Below are 15247 nucleotides of genomic sequence, written 5' to 3' on the forward strand. Positions count from 1 at the left end.
TACACAGCAAAAGATATTTCTCTTTTCATGGAGGGGTCAATAATTAAAGTTCCTCTTTCATTGTATGAGGCGCCCAGGCAAAGCACGCTGGATATTTGTGACACAGATTCACAGCCAAGGAAGGAGCCTGGGATCAAACTGTCCCCATCTGTTACAAAAAGCAGCAGTCGTGTGCCTGTGGCTCAGATATGCCAAACAACGTGTGACTTTATCGCAAACAGACACTGCTGGGGTTATAGGAGGCCACATTCTTTAGCTAGGGATAAGAGATACTACCTTTAGAACGATTCTATGCATGTGGTGGACTTATCAGGTATTTAAGCCTACCAGTTCAATATGATGGGTTTGACCTAATGACTTACAGTCCTTCAGAAAGTATTCATACCCCTTAAATTATTCCACATTTTGTTGTGTCACAGCCGGAATAAAAAAATGTCTCAACCATCTACAAACAATACCCCATAATGACAAAGTGAAAACATGTTTTTAGACATTGTTGCACACATTTATTTTTTTACTGAAATAACAAAATGTACATAAGTATTCCCATCCCTTAATCAATACATGTTAAGATCACCTTTGGCTGCAATTACAGCTGTGAGTCTTTCTGGGTAAGTTCTAAGAGCTTTGCACACCAGGATTGTACAATATTTGCACATCATTATTTTATTCTTCAAGCTCTGTCAAGTTGGTTGTTGATCATTGCTAGACAGCCATTTTCAGGTTTTGCCATAGATTTTTAAGACAATTTAAGTAAAACATGAACTAGGCCACTTAGGAACATTCTGTCGTCTTGGTAAGCAACCAGGGTGTATATTTGGCCTTGTGTTTTAGGTTTTTGTCCTGCTGAATGGTGATTTTTTTCCCCCAGTGTCTGTTGGAAAGCAGACAACCAGGTTTTCCTCTATGATTTTGCCTCTGCTTAGCTCTTCTCCCTAGTCCTTGCCGACAACAAGCATACCCATAACATGATGCAGCCATCACCATGCTTGAAAACATGAAGAGTGGTACTAAGTGATGTGTTGTGTTTGCCCCAAATATAACACTTTGCTTTCAGGACAAAGTTAATTTCTCTGCTACATTTTTTGCAGTTTTACTGTAGTGCTTTGTTGCAAACAGGATGCATGTTTTAGAATATTTTTATTCTGTACAGGTTCCTCCTTTTCACTCTGCCAATTAGGTTAGTATTGTGGAGTAACTTCAATGTTGTTGATCAAACCTCAGTTCTCTCCTACCACAGCCATTAAACTCTGTGTCATGACTCTCCTGGGTGAGGATCAAAGGCCTCAGATCAGCTTGGTAAATAGCTGACAACAACCAAACCCTCTTACCCACAGAAGAGGGGAAGGGGGTGGGCCGGTTTTGACACCTTAACACCTTGTCGTAAATTAGGCAGGAGGAGAATCTCTCCCTTTGCTCCTCAGTATTGGGAAAGAAATGTGCTTTGTCTCCAGAATACTTTGCCGCCAAAATCTTTTTGGCCAAAAAGTGAACATTGGAACATTATTTCTAACATCTGAATGTTTGGAATGATCAGTGGGGACTTACAGAATAATCATGTCATATTGTTTATTATTTTGTTATGTCATTAAGGAAGGTCTCAAGAAATAACTCGGAAAGTGGACACATTGTCAAGTTTACATCTAAATGTTGTATAAAATATATGATTAAGTATGAGAGTTTTTTTTGTTAAGATAGGAATGTGATTTTAGTCTTCTAATGAGATAATTGTTTTTCATATAAACTTTTTCCCAGTCAGTAGCCACGCCCCAAGTGAGCACAGACATCATGTCGGCGTGATGGAATAACCCCTTTTTCCCTGAGGATAAAAAGCCTTGGTAACAAAATTTACAACAGACCCGAACATTGCCGGGTTGCTACTGGCATGTAAAGTGGTCGGGAGCTAAACCCTGAATAATCAACCTTGAGACCAGCAGACGTGAAGCGTGAGCTAAATGTTACAAATGGCTGGAAACTCAAAACGAGGTGAAGAAGATAAAAACTAGGTATTAAAATCTCCAGTCTGCAGTTGGGCATGTAAAAGTGGTCCTAGAACTTTGACTAAAGACACGAGGTGGGAAATAAGAAAATTACATCTCAGACAATCACTAAGTATCTGTTCTGAAGAAACACTCCACTCCAAGCCAGCACAAGGACATTGGAGGACATTGTGACCTCTGGTGAAAAATCAGAGCCTTACCCCTATCGAGCCATTCCCCATAGAAGGATTGATTGGTTTCAACAGAGAGACAACAAACAAGGACATCTACACATAAATACATTGCATTTCTTACCCAAACGGGTGGCAGTTCGTGTGCAAGGTATACGATTAATGTGAGAACAGTCCTAGAATGTATCCATGATAAAATGTCCCTTTCTCCATCTCTGTGTAACAAGCCGTCATATCTTGTCAGTCCACTAGGGACTTTTGTCTCATGTAAGTGTGTACAGTTGTGGCCAAAAGTTTTGAGAACGACACAAATATACATTTTCACAAAGTCTGCTGCCTCAGTTTGTTATGATGGCAATTTGCATATACTCCAGAATGTTATGAAGAGTGATCAGATGAATTGCAATTAATTGCAAAGTCCCTCTTTGCCATGCAAATTAACTAAATCCCCCCAAAAACATTTCCACTGCATTTCAGCCCTGCCAAAAAAGGACCAGCTGACATCGTGTCAGTGATTCTCTTGTTAACCTGTTAGGGCTAGGGGGCAGTATTGACACGGCTGGATAAAAATCATACCCGATTTTATCTGGTTACTACTCCTGCCCAGTAACTAGAATATGCATATAATTATTGGCTTTGGATAGAAAACACCCTAAAGTTTCTAAAACTGTTTGAATGGTGTCTGTGAGTATAACAGAACTCCTATGGCAGGCCAAAACCTGAGAAGATTTCAAGCAGCCTGTCTGAGAAGTAGTGTTTCATCTTGGCTCTTTTTATTGAAGACTCAGGATCTGTGCAATAACGTGACACTTCCTACGTCTTCCATAGGGTCTCAGAGCCCGGGAAAAAGTTGAACGATATCGAGGCAGGCTCTGGCTGAAACACTTTATCGCTTTTGGCAAGTGGCCACTCAGAGTACTATGGGCTTAGGCGCGTGCCCGCTTCGACAGAATGCTTTCTTTTCCTTTGTCTGTTTATCTAAACGCAGATTCCCGGTCGGAATATTATCGGAATATTATATAAAAATAGATTTTAAACAGCGGTTGACATGCTTCGAAGTACGGTAATGGAATATTTAGAATTCTTTTGTCACGAATTGCGCCATGCTCGTCACCCTTATTTACCCTTTAGGATAGTGTCTAGAACGCACGAACAAAACGCCGCTGTTTGGATATAACGATGGATTATTTTGGACCAAACCAACATTTGTTATTGAAGTAGAAGTCCTGGGAGTGCATTCTGACGAAGACAACAAAGGTAATAACATTTTTCTTACAGTAAATCTGACTTTGATGAGTGCTAACCCTGCTGGGTGTCTAAATAGCTAGCCCTGTGATGCCGGGCTATCTACTGAGAATATTGCAAAATGTGCTTTCACCGAAAAGCTATTTTAAAATCGGACATATCGAGTGCATAGAGGACTTCTGTATCTATAATTCTTAAAATAATTGTTATGCTTTTTGTGAACGTTTATCGTGAGTAATTTAGTAAATTCACCGGCAGTGTTCGGTGGGAATGCTAGTCACATGCTAGTCACATGCTAATGTAAAAAGCTGGTTTTTGATATAAATATGAACTTGATTGAACAAAACATGCATGTATAGTATAACATAATGTCCTAGGGTTGTCATCTGATGAAGATCAAAGGTTAGTGCTACATTTAGCTGTGGTTTGGGTTTATGTGACATTATATGCTAGCTTGAAAAATGTGTGTCTGATTATTTCTGGCTCGGTACTCTGCTGACATAATCTAATGTTTTGCTTTCATTGTAAAGCCTTTTTGAAATCGGACAGTGTGGTTAGATTAACGAGAGTCTTATCTTTAAAATGGTGTAAAATAGTCATATTTTTGAAAAATTGAAGTAATATCATATCTAAGGGATTTGAATAACGCGCCACAGGATTCAACTGGCTGTTGAGTAGGTGGGACGCAAGCGTCCCACCTAGCCCATAGAGGTTAACACAGGTGTGAGTGTTGACGAGGACAAGGCTGGAGATCACTCTGTCATGCTGATTGAGTTCGAATAACAGACGGGAAGCTTCAAAAGGAGGGTGGTGCTTGAAATCATTGTTCTTCCTCTGTCATCCATGCATACCTGCAAGGAAACACGTGCCGTTATCATTGCTTTGCACAAAAAAAGATTCACAGGCAAGGATATTGCTGCCAGTAAGATTGCACCTAAATCAACCATTTATTGGATCATCAAGAACTTCAAGGAGAGCGGTTCAATTGTTGTGAAGAAGGCTTCAGGGCGCCCAAGAAAGTCCAGCAAGGCCTCCCGGGTGGCGCAGTGGTCTAAGGCTAGCTGTGCCACTAGATATTCTGGGTTCGAGCCCAGGCTCTGTCGCAGCCGGCCGCGACCGGGAGGTCCATGGGGCGATGCACAATTGGCCCAGCGTCATCCGGGTTAGGGAGGGTTTGGCCGGCAGGGATATCCTTGTCTCACCGCGCACTAGCGACTCCTGTGGCGGACCGGGTGCAGTGCACACTGACCAGGTCGCCAGGTGTACGGTGTTTCCTCCGACACATTGGTGCGGCTGGCTTCCGGGTTGGATGTGTGTTGTGTCAAGAAGCAGTGCGGCTAGGTTGGGTTGTGTTTTGGAGGACGCATGGCTCTCGACCTTCGCCTCTCCTGAGTCCGATGAGACAAGACTAACTACTACCAATTGGATACCACGAAATTGGGGAGAAAAAAAATGTAAAAAATGTAAATAAAATAAAAATCCAGCAAGAGCCAGGACCGTCTCCTAAAGTTGATTCAGCTGCGGGCACCACCAGTACAGAGCTTGCTCAGGAATGGCAGCAGGCAGGTGTGAGTGCATCTGCACACACAATGAGGCGAAAACTTTTGGAGGATGGCCTGGTGTCAAGAAGGGCAGCAAAGAAGCCACTTCTCTCCAGGAAAAACATCAGGGACAGACTGATATTCTGCAAAAGGTACAGGGATTGGACTGCTGAGGACTGGGGTAAAGTCATTTTCTCTGATGAATACACTTTCCGATTGCTTGGGGCATCCGGAAAACAGCTTGTCCGGAGAAGACCCATCAGTCCTGTGTCATGACAACAGTAAAGCATCCTGAGACCATTCATGTGTGGGGTTGCTTCTCAGCCAAGGGAGTGGGCTCACTCACAATTTTGCCTAAGAACACAGCCATGAATAAAGAATGGTACCAACACATCCTCCGAGAGCAACTTCTCCCAACCATCCAGGAAAAAGTTTGGTGACGAACAATGCCTTTTCCAGCATGATGAAGCACCTTGCCATAAGGAAAAAGTGATAACTAAGTGGATCGGGGAACAAAGCATCAATATTTTGGGTCCATGGCCAGGAAACTCCCCAGACCTTAATCCCATAGAGAACTTGTGGTCAATCCTCAAGAGGCGGGTGGACAAACAAAAACTCACAAATTCTGACAAACTCCAAGCATTGATTATGCAAGAATGGGCTGCCATCAGTCAGGATGTGGCCCAGAAGTTAACTGACAGCATGCCGGGGTGGATTGCAGAGGTCTTGAAAAAGAAGGGTCAACACTGCAAATATTGACTCTTTGCATCAACTTCATGTAATTGTCAATAAAAGCCTTTGACACTTATGAAATGCTTGTAATTATACTTCAGTATTCCATAGTAACATCTGACAAAAATATCTAAAGACACTGAAGCAGCAAACTTTGTGGAATTTAATATTTGTGTCATTCTCAAACCGGCCACGACTGTATGTGTATTCGGTATTACTATTTAGTTAGTTATTAAATAAACAATTAAATCAATTTGTGTAGTACTGAATAGTCAGAAAGGGCTGGGGTTCTTGCGGATTCAAGAAGTCTGCGACGTTCCAAATGAGACTGATATGAGGTAATGATTAATAAGTGACTTATCAATATACAACTTATATATATCTAGAGTATATCTAGAGTTTAATTCAGGAGATGGTAACTCGTTAAACAACTTCTTCCGTGGTGCCCAAAATTCCTAATGAGTTAATTGTTACATGACTCATTTAAATGGGGTAACAATTTAACATAGTTAGTGGATTGAATAAATAACAGTCATCAGATTAACGAAGGTCACGTCACAACATCTGTAACTGTTTTAAAGTCACCATTGGTGAAATCCCTGAGCGGTTTCCTTCCTCCCCGGCAACTGAGTTAGTAAGGACACCTGTATCTTTGTAGTGACTAGGTATATTGATACACCAAAGTATAATTAATAACTTCACCGTGTCCAAAGGGATATTCAATGTCTGCTTTTTTATAATTTTTACCCATCTACCAATAGGTGCCCTTCGTTGCGAGGTACTGAAAAACCTATCTGGTCTTAGTTGAATCAGTGGTTGAAATTCACTGCTCGACTGAGGGACGTTAAAGATAATTGTATGTGTACGGAGATGAGGTAGTCATAAAAAAAACATGCTAAACACTATTATTGCACTATTTAATCCATTTTCAATTCAGGTTTTAACAACAAAATGTGGAAAAAGTCAAGGGTGTGAATACTTTCTGAAGGCAGAGGTATTAGAACATAGTTAAGGTTAGACCACCCAATTTTTGTGCAGGTCAACCTCACTTACTGTGGAAGTGGTGGCGAACATGTACTTGTCCCGGAGCTGGAAGTTGTCCACTCTCTCTAGGACGACTCGGCGGTTCTGCTCGCTCTGGAAGAAGTCGGTGCTGCTGAGGATGCTGGACACCCCCTGGGGCTCGTGCCTCTGGACCAGCACCGTGGTGGGGGAGTCGTACGGCTCCACACCCCTGGAAAGATGCAGAAAACGGCCGTAAGTGGGACATAGGTAGGGCCAAATGTTTTTCTTTGTTGACCATGTGACCTGTACAGGAAGAATTTATTGGCCAAGGGCCTTGGAGTTCTTCCCACTCAGATAACACGGTCTTGACGTCTAACCCTAGCTAACCCTCCACATCCACGCCTTTAAATCATTAACAGATCGGTCAAATCCTTCCAAAGCAGGGCTTTATCTTTTATGGATGGGGTTTGAAAGGAAAATATATTTTTTATGTTTGAATGTGCCACTCTCCTGCCTAGGCCTACTTTATATGGTGAGAGACACACGGCACTGAAAGTGTCGCAATCATCATCGTTATCAGATTGTTTTAAGCAAGTTTGTTGTTTTTGATGTAGTTGATAGACCTTTTCTCTGCAAACTCTGCACATCTGGCACTCCAGGCAGGCTCAAGCAAACGTTCAAAGTATTTGATAGATTTCAAACACTATTTGAACCCAGATCTGATTGATAGCAGGGTTCAAAATCCTTTAGGTGTTACCAGAGTCATCAAGCCATTCACACATAGTGAGCCCCAAATAAAAATCTTGAAAATCAGTCTCTCTCTTCCTCAGGGATGGTAGTGGCATTTTCTTTGCATTGTCATTCAATTACAAGGGCCAATCTAATCTATGCATTTAATTTGGAGAGGCAGGGAGTTAGCTGGCGAGCTGCATGCTTGGTAAGCAGACAGCAATCGGAAGACATTAAGGTCTAGTGAGGGCCAGATGATGGAGGAGGCAGGCAGTCACAGAAAAACCGGAAATTAAGACACACGCACATCCCACCCATCCCTCTCACAGACCGATGCTTTAATGTTTTTCAGACAGTCTGGCACTCAACATCGACAATTGGTTATACTGATGACTGTACAGAGGCATTGATCTTACCAGAAATAGGCCTTCACGTGCTCTTGGATCAACACCCATGTCTCTCCAAAATCGTCAGATTTCCATAGCTGCAAAAATAACAGAGGTGGGGGGTGGGGAGTAAATGTAGGTCAGGGGCTCATTTGCACATGTTGACTCCAGGCTGCATATAACTGGCAGAATGTTTGAGAGTTAACCGTTTTCCATCATTTCTGTTAAGCTGAAACGTGAATAAGTAGTTAGTGGAAAATCCACAAAGTGTCCTCCGTATTGTGTTTTTCAGAGAGACAGTTTAGTATATGCAGCTGTGACATTGAATTACTATTTTGAGCCATTAGTCCACATAGGCATCTAACCCCAAACCAAAATGGTGCCACAGAGCTACTGGCAAATCACTGATCATCATAGACACCTCCTGCACAAAGATCTCAATCATAAAAAGACTGTTGATCTCAAAGGATTTCCTGGTAACATAGATTTCATAAAACATGCTTACCTCTGCATGTTGTTAATCGTCTACATTTCTGTCCGAGACCTTTTTTAAGACAGTGAAGCAGCATTTCAATAGCAGTCAGTTGAGTACCTGTTTGTTGGGGTGGGAGGTGTCATAGCCCAGGACCAGGTTGGCTCTCTTGCTGTGCAGCAGCAGATCTGTGGGCTTGAAGGGGATGGAGAACCCCTGGATGGTCTTGCAGAAGTCAAAGGAGTTCCAGAGGTAGCTGTTGGTGCTGTCTGCAAAGAGGTACTGGAACAAGAGAAGGACAAGATGGGCCAAGGTTAGGCTAAATACCCACTGGGGTCTGTTCATGAGTGTTAAGGAATGTTAAGATAGAAATATATTGTGTAGAATAGATAGGACATTCTTTCCTGTAGAACAGGGAATCATTCTTGCTCTATACATAGCATTTCTATTTGTACCTGCAACTTTCTAAACTGAATAAACCTGCTAAAACGTCAAGCCTGACTGATTTCAACAAACTAGAATAATAACAACCGGCCTAATATCTCACCTCCAAATATCTCTCGTCTTGCTATTTCAAAAGACCGTTTGCAAACACCCCCCAAAAATCTACAGAAATTCAAAGAAATATTCTGCGATATTTAATTTGAAATGCCTAACTACAAATTCAGATTACGTAATTATACAGGAGCTATAATCCCATTTTGTCGATCCTTCCTTTGATCTATTTTTTAACTGCCTTCCCAATAACTCCTCTATTCTCAACAGCCTCCACTTGGAAATGGGACAAATACATTTTTACAAATTAGAAAAAAATAACAACAAAACAAGTATTCAACCCCTTTGTTACGGTGTATAACATGATATTTGAATGACTACCTCATCTCTGTATTCCACACATACAGATCATTTTAAGGTCCCTCGGTCGATTAATGAATTTCAAACACAGATTCATACAAAAACACCAGAGAGGTTTTCCAATGCCTCGCAAAAACCTATTGGTAGATGGGTAAAAAAAGCAGACATTGAATATCCCTTTGAGCATGGTGAAGTTGTTAATTACACTTTGGATGGTGTATCAACACACCTAGTCACTACAAAGATACAGGCATCCTTCCTAAGTCAGTTACCGGAGAGAAAGGAAACCACTCATGGATTCCACCATGAGGCCAATGGTGACTTTAATGGGTGTGATAGGAGGAAACTGAGGATGGAACAACAACATTGTAGTTACTCCACAATACTAACCTAAATGACAAAGAAGGAAGCCTGTACAGAATACATTTTCCAAAAGATTGCATCCTGTTTGCAATAAGGCACTAAAGTAAAACTGCAAAACATGTGGCAAAGAAATTAACTTTATGTCCTAAATACAAAGCGTTATGTTTGGGGTAAATCCAACACAACACATCACTGAGTACCGCTCTTCATATTTTCAAGCATGGTGGTGGCTGCATAATGTTATGGGTATGCTTGCCATTAGCAAGGACTATAGATTATTTTTTAGGATAAAAATCAAATGAATAGAGCAAAGCACAGGCACAATTCTAGAGGAAAACCTGGTTCAGTCTGCTTTCCAGACACTGGAAGACAAATTCACCTTTCAGAAGGACAATAACCTAACACACAAGGCCAAATATACACTTGATTTGCTTACCAAGAGGACATTGCATGTTCATGAGTGGTCAAGTTACAGCTTTGACTTAAAATCGGCTTGAAAATATATGGCAAGACTTGGAAATGGCTGTCTAGATATGATCAACAACCAACTTGACAGAGCTTGAAGAATAAAATAAAAAGAATAATGTGCAAATATTGAACAATCCAGGTGTGCAAAGCTCTTAGAGACTTACACAGAAAGACTGAAAGCTGTAATCGATGCCAGTGGTGATTCTAACATGTATTGACTCAGTGGGTGTGAATACTTATACACATGAAAACATGAAATGACCCCGGGAATAGATAGAACATCACTCAGAAATGCAAAAAATATATATATAACATTCAAAATGGGTGAATCTTTCTTTTAAATAGGCAGATCCATAACCAGTCAGACCTAAGTGGTACTATGGACAGAGAGGAACTGATGCTAGATCTGTACTCCTACTCTGAGAAGCCTGCTAAATACTGGCCCTGAATTCAAATGGGAAAGCTCACAGCTCAACGTGCAGATGAGAAGAAACCACTCATTTCCCATCGTAACCATCTCCATGATGTTTGGGAACATGTTGCAGACTAAGAGGGTGGAATCCTCCGGCTGTTATGTGCTGTTATACCAGGCAGCCCTGCCTCACTCTCTGGAGTCCACCTGTCTGCAGACTGATGGCCCAAGACTGCAGGGCTCACAAGGCACGCCACACGCGAATGCCTGCCTGCCTGCTAATGGAACAAACTGTGTTTCCCATGCACCCTTACACCTGGCAATAACCTCCACTGGGCTGAGTGCCAGGGGGAACGGCTGGGGGCGGGGCCAGGGCTATGACTCACCGGCACACAGTGAGACATAATCCAACACGGCACCGCACCAAACCTCAAGGCACCGCACCAAACCTCAAGGCACTGCATCGAACAATCTCCAGCTCATGACTGATAACTATGCATGTACACAAGCACACACAAACCCACTATACAGCTAAATCAACCCTAATAAACCACAAGCTCAATAAAGTGATGTGCCTTGCGCTGGTTGTGCGGCGATGGGAGAACATACGAAAAAGAGTTATACACTCAAACTTTGAAAACATAATAAAACTCCTCTATCAGGGCAGTCTTTCGATATAGAGAAAGGTCTAAATACAGTATGTCTTATTATCATACTGTACACTGAGTAGACAAAACATAACAGACTGACCAGGTGAATCCAGGTGAAAGCTATGATCCCTTATTGATGTCACCTGTTAAATCCACTTAAATCAGTGTAGATGAAGGGGAGGAGACGGGTTAAAGAAGGATTTTAAGCCTTGAAACAATTGAGACATGGATTGTGTATGTGTGCCATTCAGAGGGTGAAATGGGCAAGACTAAACATTTAAGGGCCTTTAAACGGGGTATAGTAGTAGGTGCCAGGCGCACCGGTTTGAGTGTGCTGAGAACTGTAACACTGCTGGGTTTTTCATGCTCAACAGTTTCCCGTGTGTATCAAGAATGATCTACCACCCAAAGAACATCCAGCCAACTTGACACAACTGTGGGAAGCATTGGAATCAACATGGGCCAGCATTCCTGTGAAACACTTGACACCTTGTGTCCATGTCCTGACGAATTGAGGCTGTTCTGAGGGCAAGAGAGGATGCAACTCAATATTAGGAAAGTGTTCCTAATGCTTCATACACTCAGTGTATGTACCTCTATGGTCTTCAGCCACTTACCCTCTTATTGTCAGCAGGGCTGTGGTAGAACTGGGAGATGACCTGCTTGTTCCCCTCTTTCTCCTTCTCCCCACTCAGCTGAAACCTCTCTGAGATGGGGGAGAAGCTGGTTCCATAGTTGTAAGACACGTACACCTACCGTGTGACAGAGAAGAGAGCAATGAGGTGAGAACATGGAAGTCACGGCACATGGTAAACAAATTAAATCCACTATCACTGTACTTTTTGTTGTGATGCTTTTTGGACAGGAAAAATGCTTTTTGATGAAGGACACCTATCCTTGTAGAGGACAAAATCATTTTAGAATGGGTGTATTGGGAGGGAGGCCATTAACTAACTCAGTAAAAGGAATCAAAGCATTTAGGAAGTAGCTAGACTTTCCAGCTACAGACTATCTACGGAGAGAAACACAATACTTGGGAAAAAGCTTTGTCCATGTTAAGTGACTAGAGAGTTTATTGTTCCATTCTGTTCCCTCCTGTCCTGCAGATTCTACCAAAGACAATACACGAGTGAGGTCAGCACTCTCAGATTCCCATCAGAGTGCCAGAGACCAAGGAGCTCAGACCCCAGAGAACAGCACACAAAGACCACTGAATCCACAATGCTGGCTGGAAGTTATGTCGAGGAGCGAAATGGACTGGGAGCGGAGAGAGACACAAAACTAACAATTTTTGTACAAATAAACTGTCCTTCACCAGTGGTATCTCTGCAGTTAAGTATCAACCACTTTTTTTCAAATGGCATTACATCTTAAGTTAACCCCTTGAGGAGCGAGGGACGTCCTTCTTACACTGTGCACAAAAGCAGTGGGAGGTGCTTGGATTACTGTAAGCTGAGTGTGAGTAACAGGCAGGACAGGGAGCTGATATCATCAAAAGCAGACAGAGTAGAGAGAGAACTATTTTGGTGGTGTAACAGATGGAGGGATTCATCCGTGGCTCAGTGAATCTGATCTGTGAGAGGAGAAGAGTGGAGAGGAAGCACACGGCCGGCTGGCAGGCCATGGCGCCATCTCCTTAGCACAGTGGAACAGGTCCGGGCCCCGCAGCACTGACAACACGTGGCCTGTCACTGTCACTGACCAGATGGGCACCCACGCACACACACACACGCACGCACACAAACACACATGGATACACAAAGACATTACACAGTCAAACTGTGGTTAACACAGTACTATCATTTCTGCCATGATAACTCAAACAAAGGAGTCTAAATTTGAATGGCAGAATCCTATGGGTGTTATCTGAATAGAGGGCAATGTGAATTGAGAGGGAAGACGATTCAAAAGTGGTTAAAAACAACATGTAGGCGTTAGGCTATGTAGTGGTGGATAGGTTCATGGATGTTATTTCCATGCGATTGTGGATCACCATCCCACACAGAAGGTATGTTACTGTACTTACAGGAAATGTAGGCTACTACATTAGTGTACTCACGGGAAGTGTACTACTGTACTCGCAGGAAGTGTTCTACTGTAGTCACAGGAAGTGTATTCCGGTCCACAGAGGAGGTGTACTACTGTATGCGCAGGAAGTGTACTACTGTATGCGCAGGAAGTGTACTACTGTATGCGCAGGAAGTGTACTACTGTATGCGCAGGAAGTGTACTACTGTATGCGCAGGAAGTGTACTACTGTATGCGCAGGAAGTGTACTACTGTATGCGCAGGAAGTGTACTACTGTATGCGCAGGAAGTGTACTACTGTATGTGCAGAAAGTGTACTACTGTATGTGCAGGAAGTGTACTACTGTATGTGCAGGAAGTGTACTACTGTATGTGCAGGAAGTGTACTACTGTATGCGCAGGAAGTGTACTACTGTATGCGCAGGAAGTGTACTACTGTATGCGCAGGAAGTGTACTACTGTGTACTCACCGAGCTAGTCTTGGGACCTGTGGCTCCGACACTGTCTCTGGCCAACGCCACGATGACATTGCTCTTCTCCCCGGCCCAGTGCACCACCATCTGGTTATGGGAATCGTTCAGGTTAGCCTGCAAAGGAAAGAACAGTCTCTCAACTGACCTGTTGTATTTTTGTTGTTTGGTCAAAATGCAGCTCAACTCAGAGTCCAATGAATTAAGCAACTATCTGATAAATTACAGAGGCTTTTATATCTGATAAACGTCCTTGGGCCATATCAAATTTGTTATGAAACACTATTATCAGCTAGACATTGTAATGATTTTGCTTCGCTGGTAGAACTCCCTCAGTGAAAGGTTGCCGAACCTTGCCTGGCTGTGTCTGGTGTATTGAACAGAGCTGTTGTGCTTTTCTTTATTCATCCTTCTAACCAGTTAAACTCACTGAAGCACGTTACTACGGCAACGGACTTTGTGGTCTTATTGTTATGACCTTGTGAGGAGCACCTGGCTAAAGGCTCCTACCTGTGTGTGTGTGTGTGAGAGTGAGTGTGAGTGTGAGTGTGAGTGTGAGAGTGAGTGAGTGAGTGAGAGAGTGAGTGAGAGAGAGCGACAGTGAGCAGCTTTACCTCACATCGCCCACTTTCAGAGGCCTTCACTGTACCCATTGAAACAACACAATGCTGCTACTAAGTGCTTGTGGTAGATGTAGCAGTGTAAAAGCAGAAGGCACAGCTCAAACAAACACTAACACTCCATTGGTGCAGCTCTGACATTAAGATCTGTAAAGTGTGAGTCCACAAAAAGTATGTCATTTTAATTCCCACTGCCTTTGCCTCTCATCTGAGCGCTCCTCTCTCTCATTCTTAATTTATCATTCTGCAGGGGGCTGTGGCTCTTTAAAAAGCTTGCTTTTCTCCCTTTACTACAGTATTTCTACAGACTTGTACTGTTGACAACACAAAGACTCTAATTTCTGTCTAAATGATGAACAGACGTTCCTCTTCTTTCAGTGGTAACTTTACACCAACTATTGTTACTACGGCTTGTAGACTTAGTAATGGAATGTGATTTCTGCTGCAAATTGCTACAAAACAGCCTACAAGAGTTTGTTGTGTGATTTCAGCAGGAACATTGTAATAAGGCAACTCATTCCATGTAATAACATTCTCATTCCCTGAGATCAGAGTTCCAAAATAGTAGAACAACACTTCTACTAACAGGACTTGTCTAATAAGAAATGCTCATTCAGAACGTTTTAAAACGTTTCACTGTGGTGGGCCCTACTGAACACATCCCAGGAGGTCAGCTGAGTCAAAGGCAAGGCCGTCTTCAAGGCTGAGATGACTCTGCAGTAAATCTCAGAGCCTTTTAAGCCTCATTACCCGCGGACCATGTAAAGGGGTGCCGGTGTGGTCCTCCTGACACATCTGAATCAGGAGAGTGATGGCACTGGTAAACTGCTGCAAATGGCATTGTGAGACACAATCTATTCATCTCGCCGAGCTCGATAACAAATCAACCATTAACAGGTAATGACGTGAGCGTCACTCAAACCATCTCCAGTTACATGAAGCATTGGACTATGCTTGGGGTTAGGGCCTCAAACTCACTGTTGTCCATTTGGTCCCAAAAGGTCTGGCTACCATTTGCTAAATCTCATAATACAGCCTTTAGGGTAGATGGGACTGACTGTAACTGCCTTCTACTTAGATTTGTGATAAATTAATAATAGG

General features: G+C 42.7%; 1 protein-coding gene across 2 annotated transcripts in view; it reads right to left on the reverse strand.

The window, feature by feature from the left end:
* The window catches only part of LOC106612559 (sortilin-related receptor), a 78138-nt gene that overhangs the window by 50932 nt on the left and 11959 nt on the right, over positions 1–15247 (reverse strand). For both annotated transcript variants that reach the window (XM_045724476.2, XM_045724475.2), the window contains exons 2-6: positions 13527–13643; positions 11646–11780; positions 8401–8562; positions 7839–7906; positions 6742–6922 (exon numbers count right to left, since the gene is read on the reverse strand). In XM_045724476.2, the coding sequence (XP_045580432.2) occupies positions 6742–6922; positions 7839–7906; positions 8401–8562; positions 11646–11780; positions 13527–13643 (663 nt within the window). The remainder of the gene's footprint in view (positions 1–6741; positions 6923–7838; positions 7907–8400; positions 8563–11645; positions 11781–13526; positions 13644–15247) is intronic.

The sequence above is a fragment of the Salmo salar genome, chromosome 09 (assembly GCF_965601325.2).
Source record: "Salmo salar chromosome 09, fSalSal1, whole genome shotgun sequence".
Classification (NCBI taxonomy): Eukaryota; Metazoa; Chordata; class Actinopteri; order Salmoniformes; family Salmonidae; genus Salmo; species Salmo salar.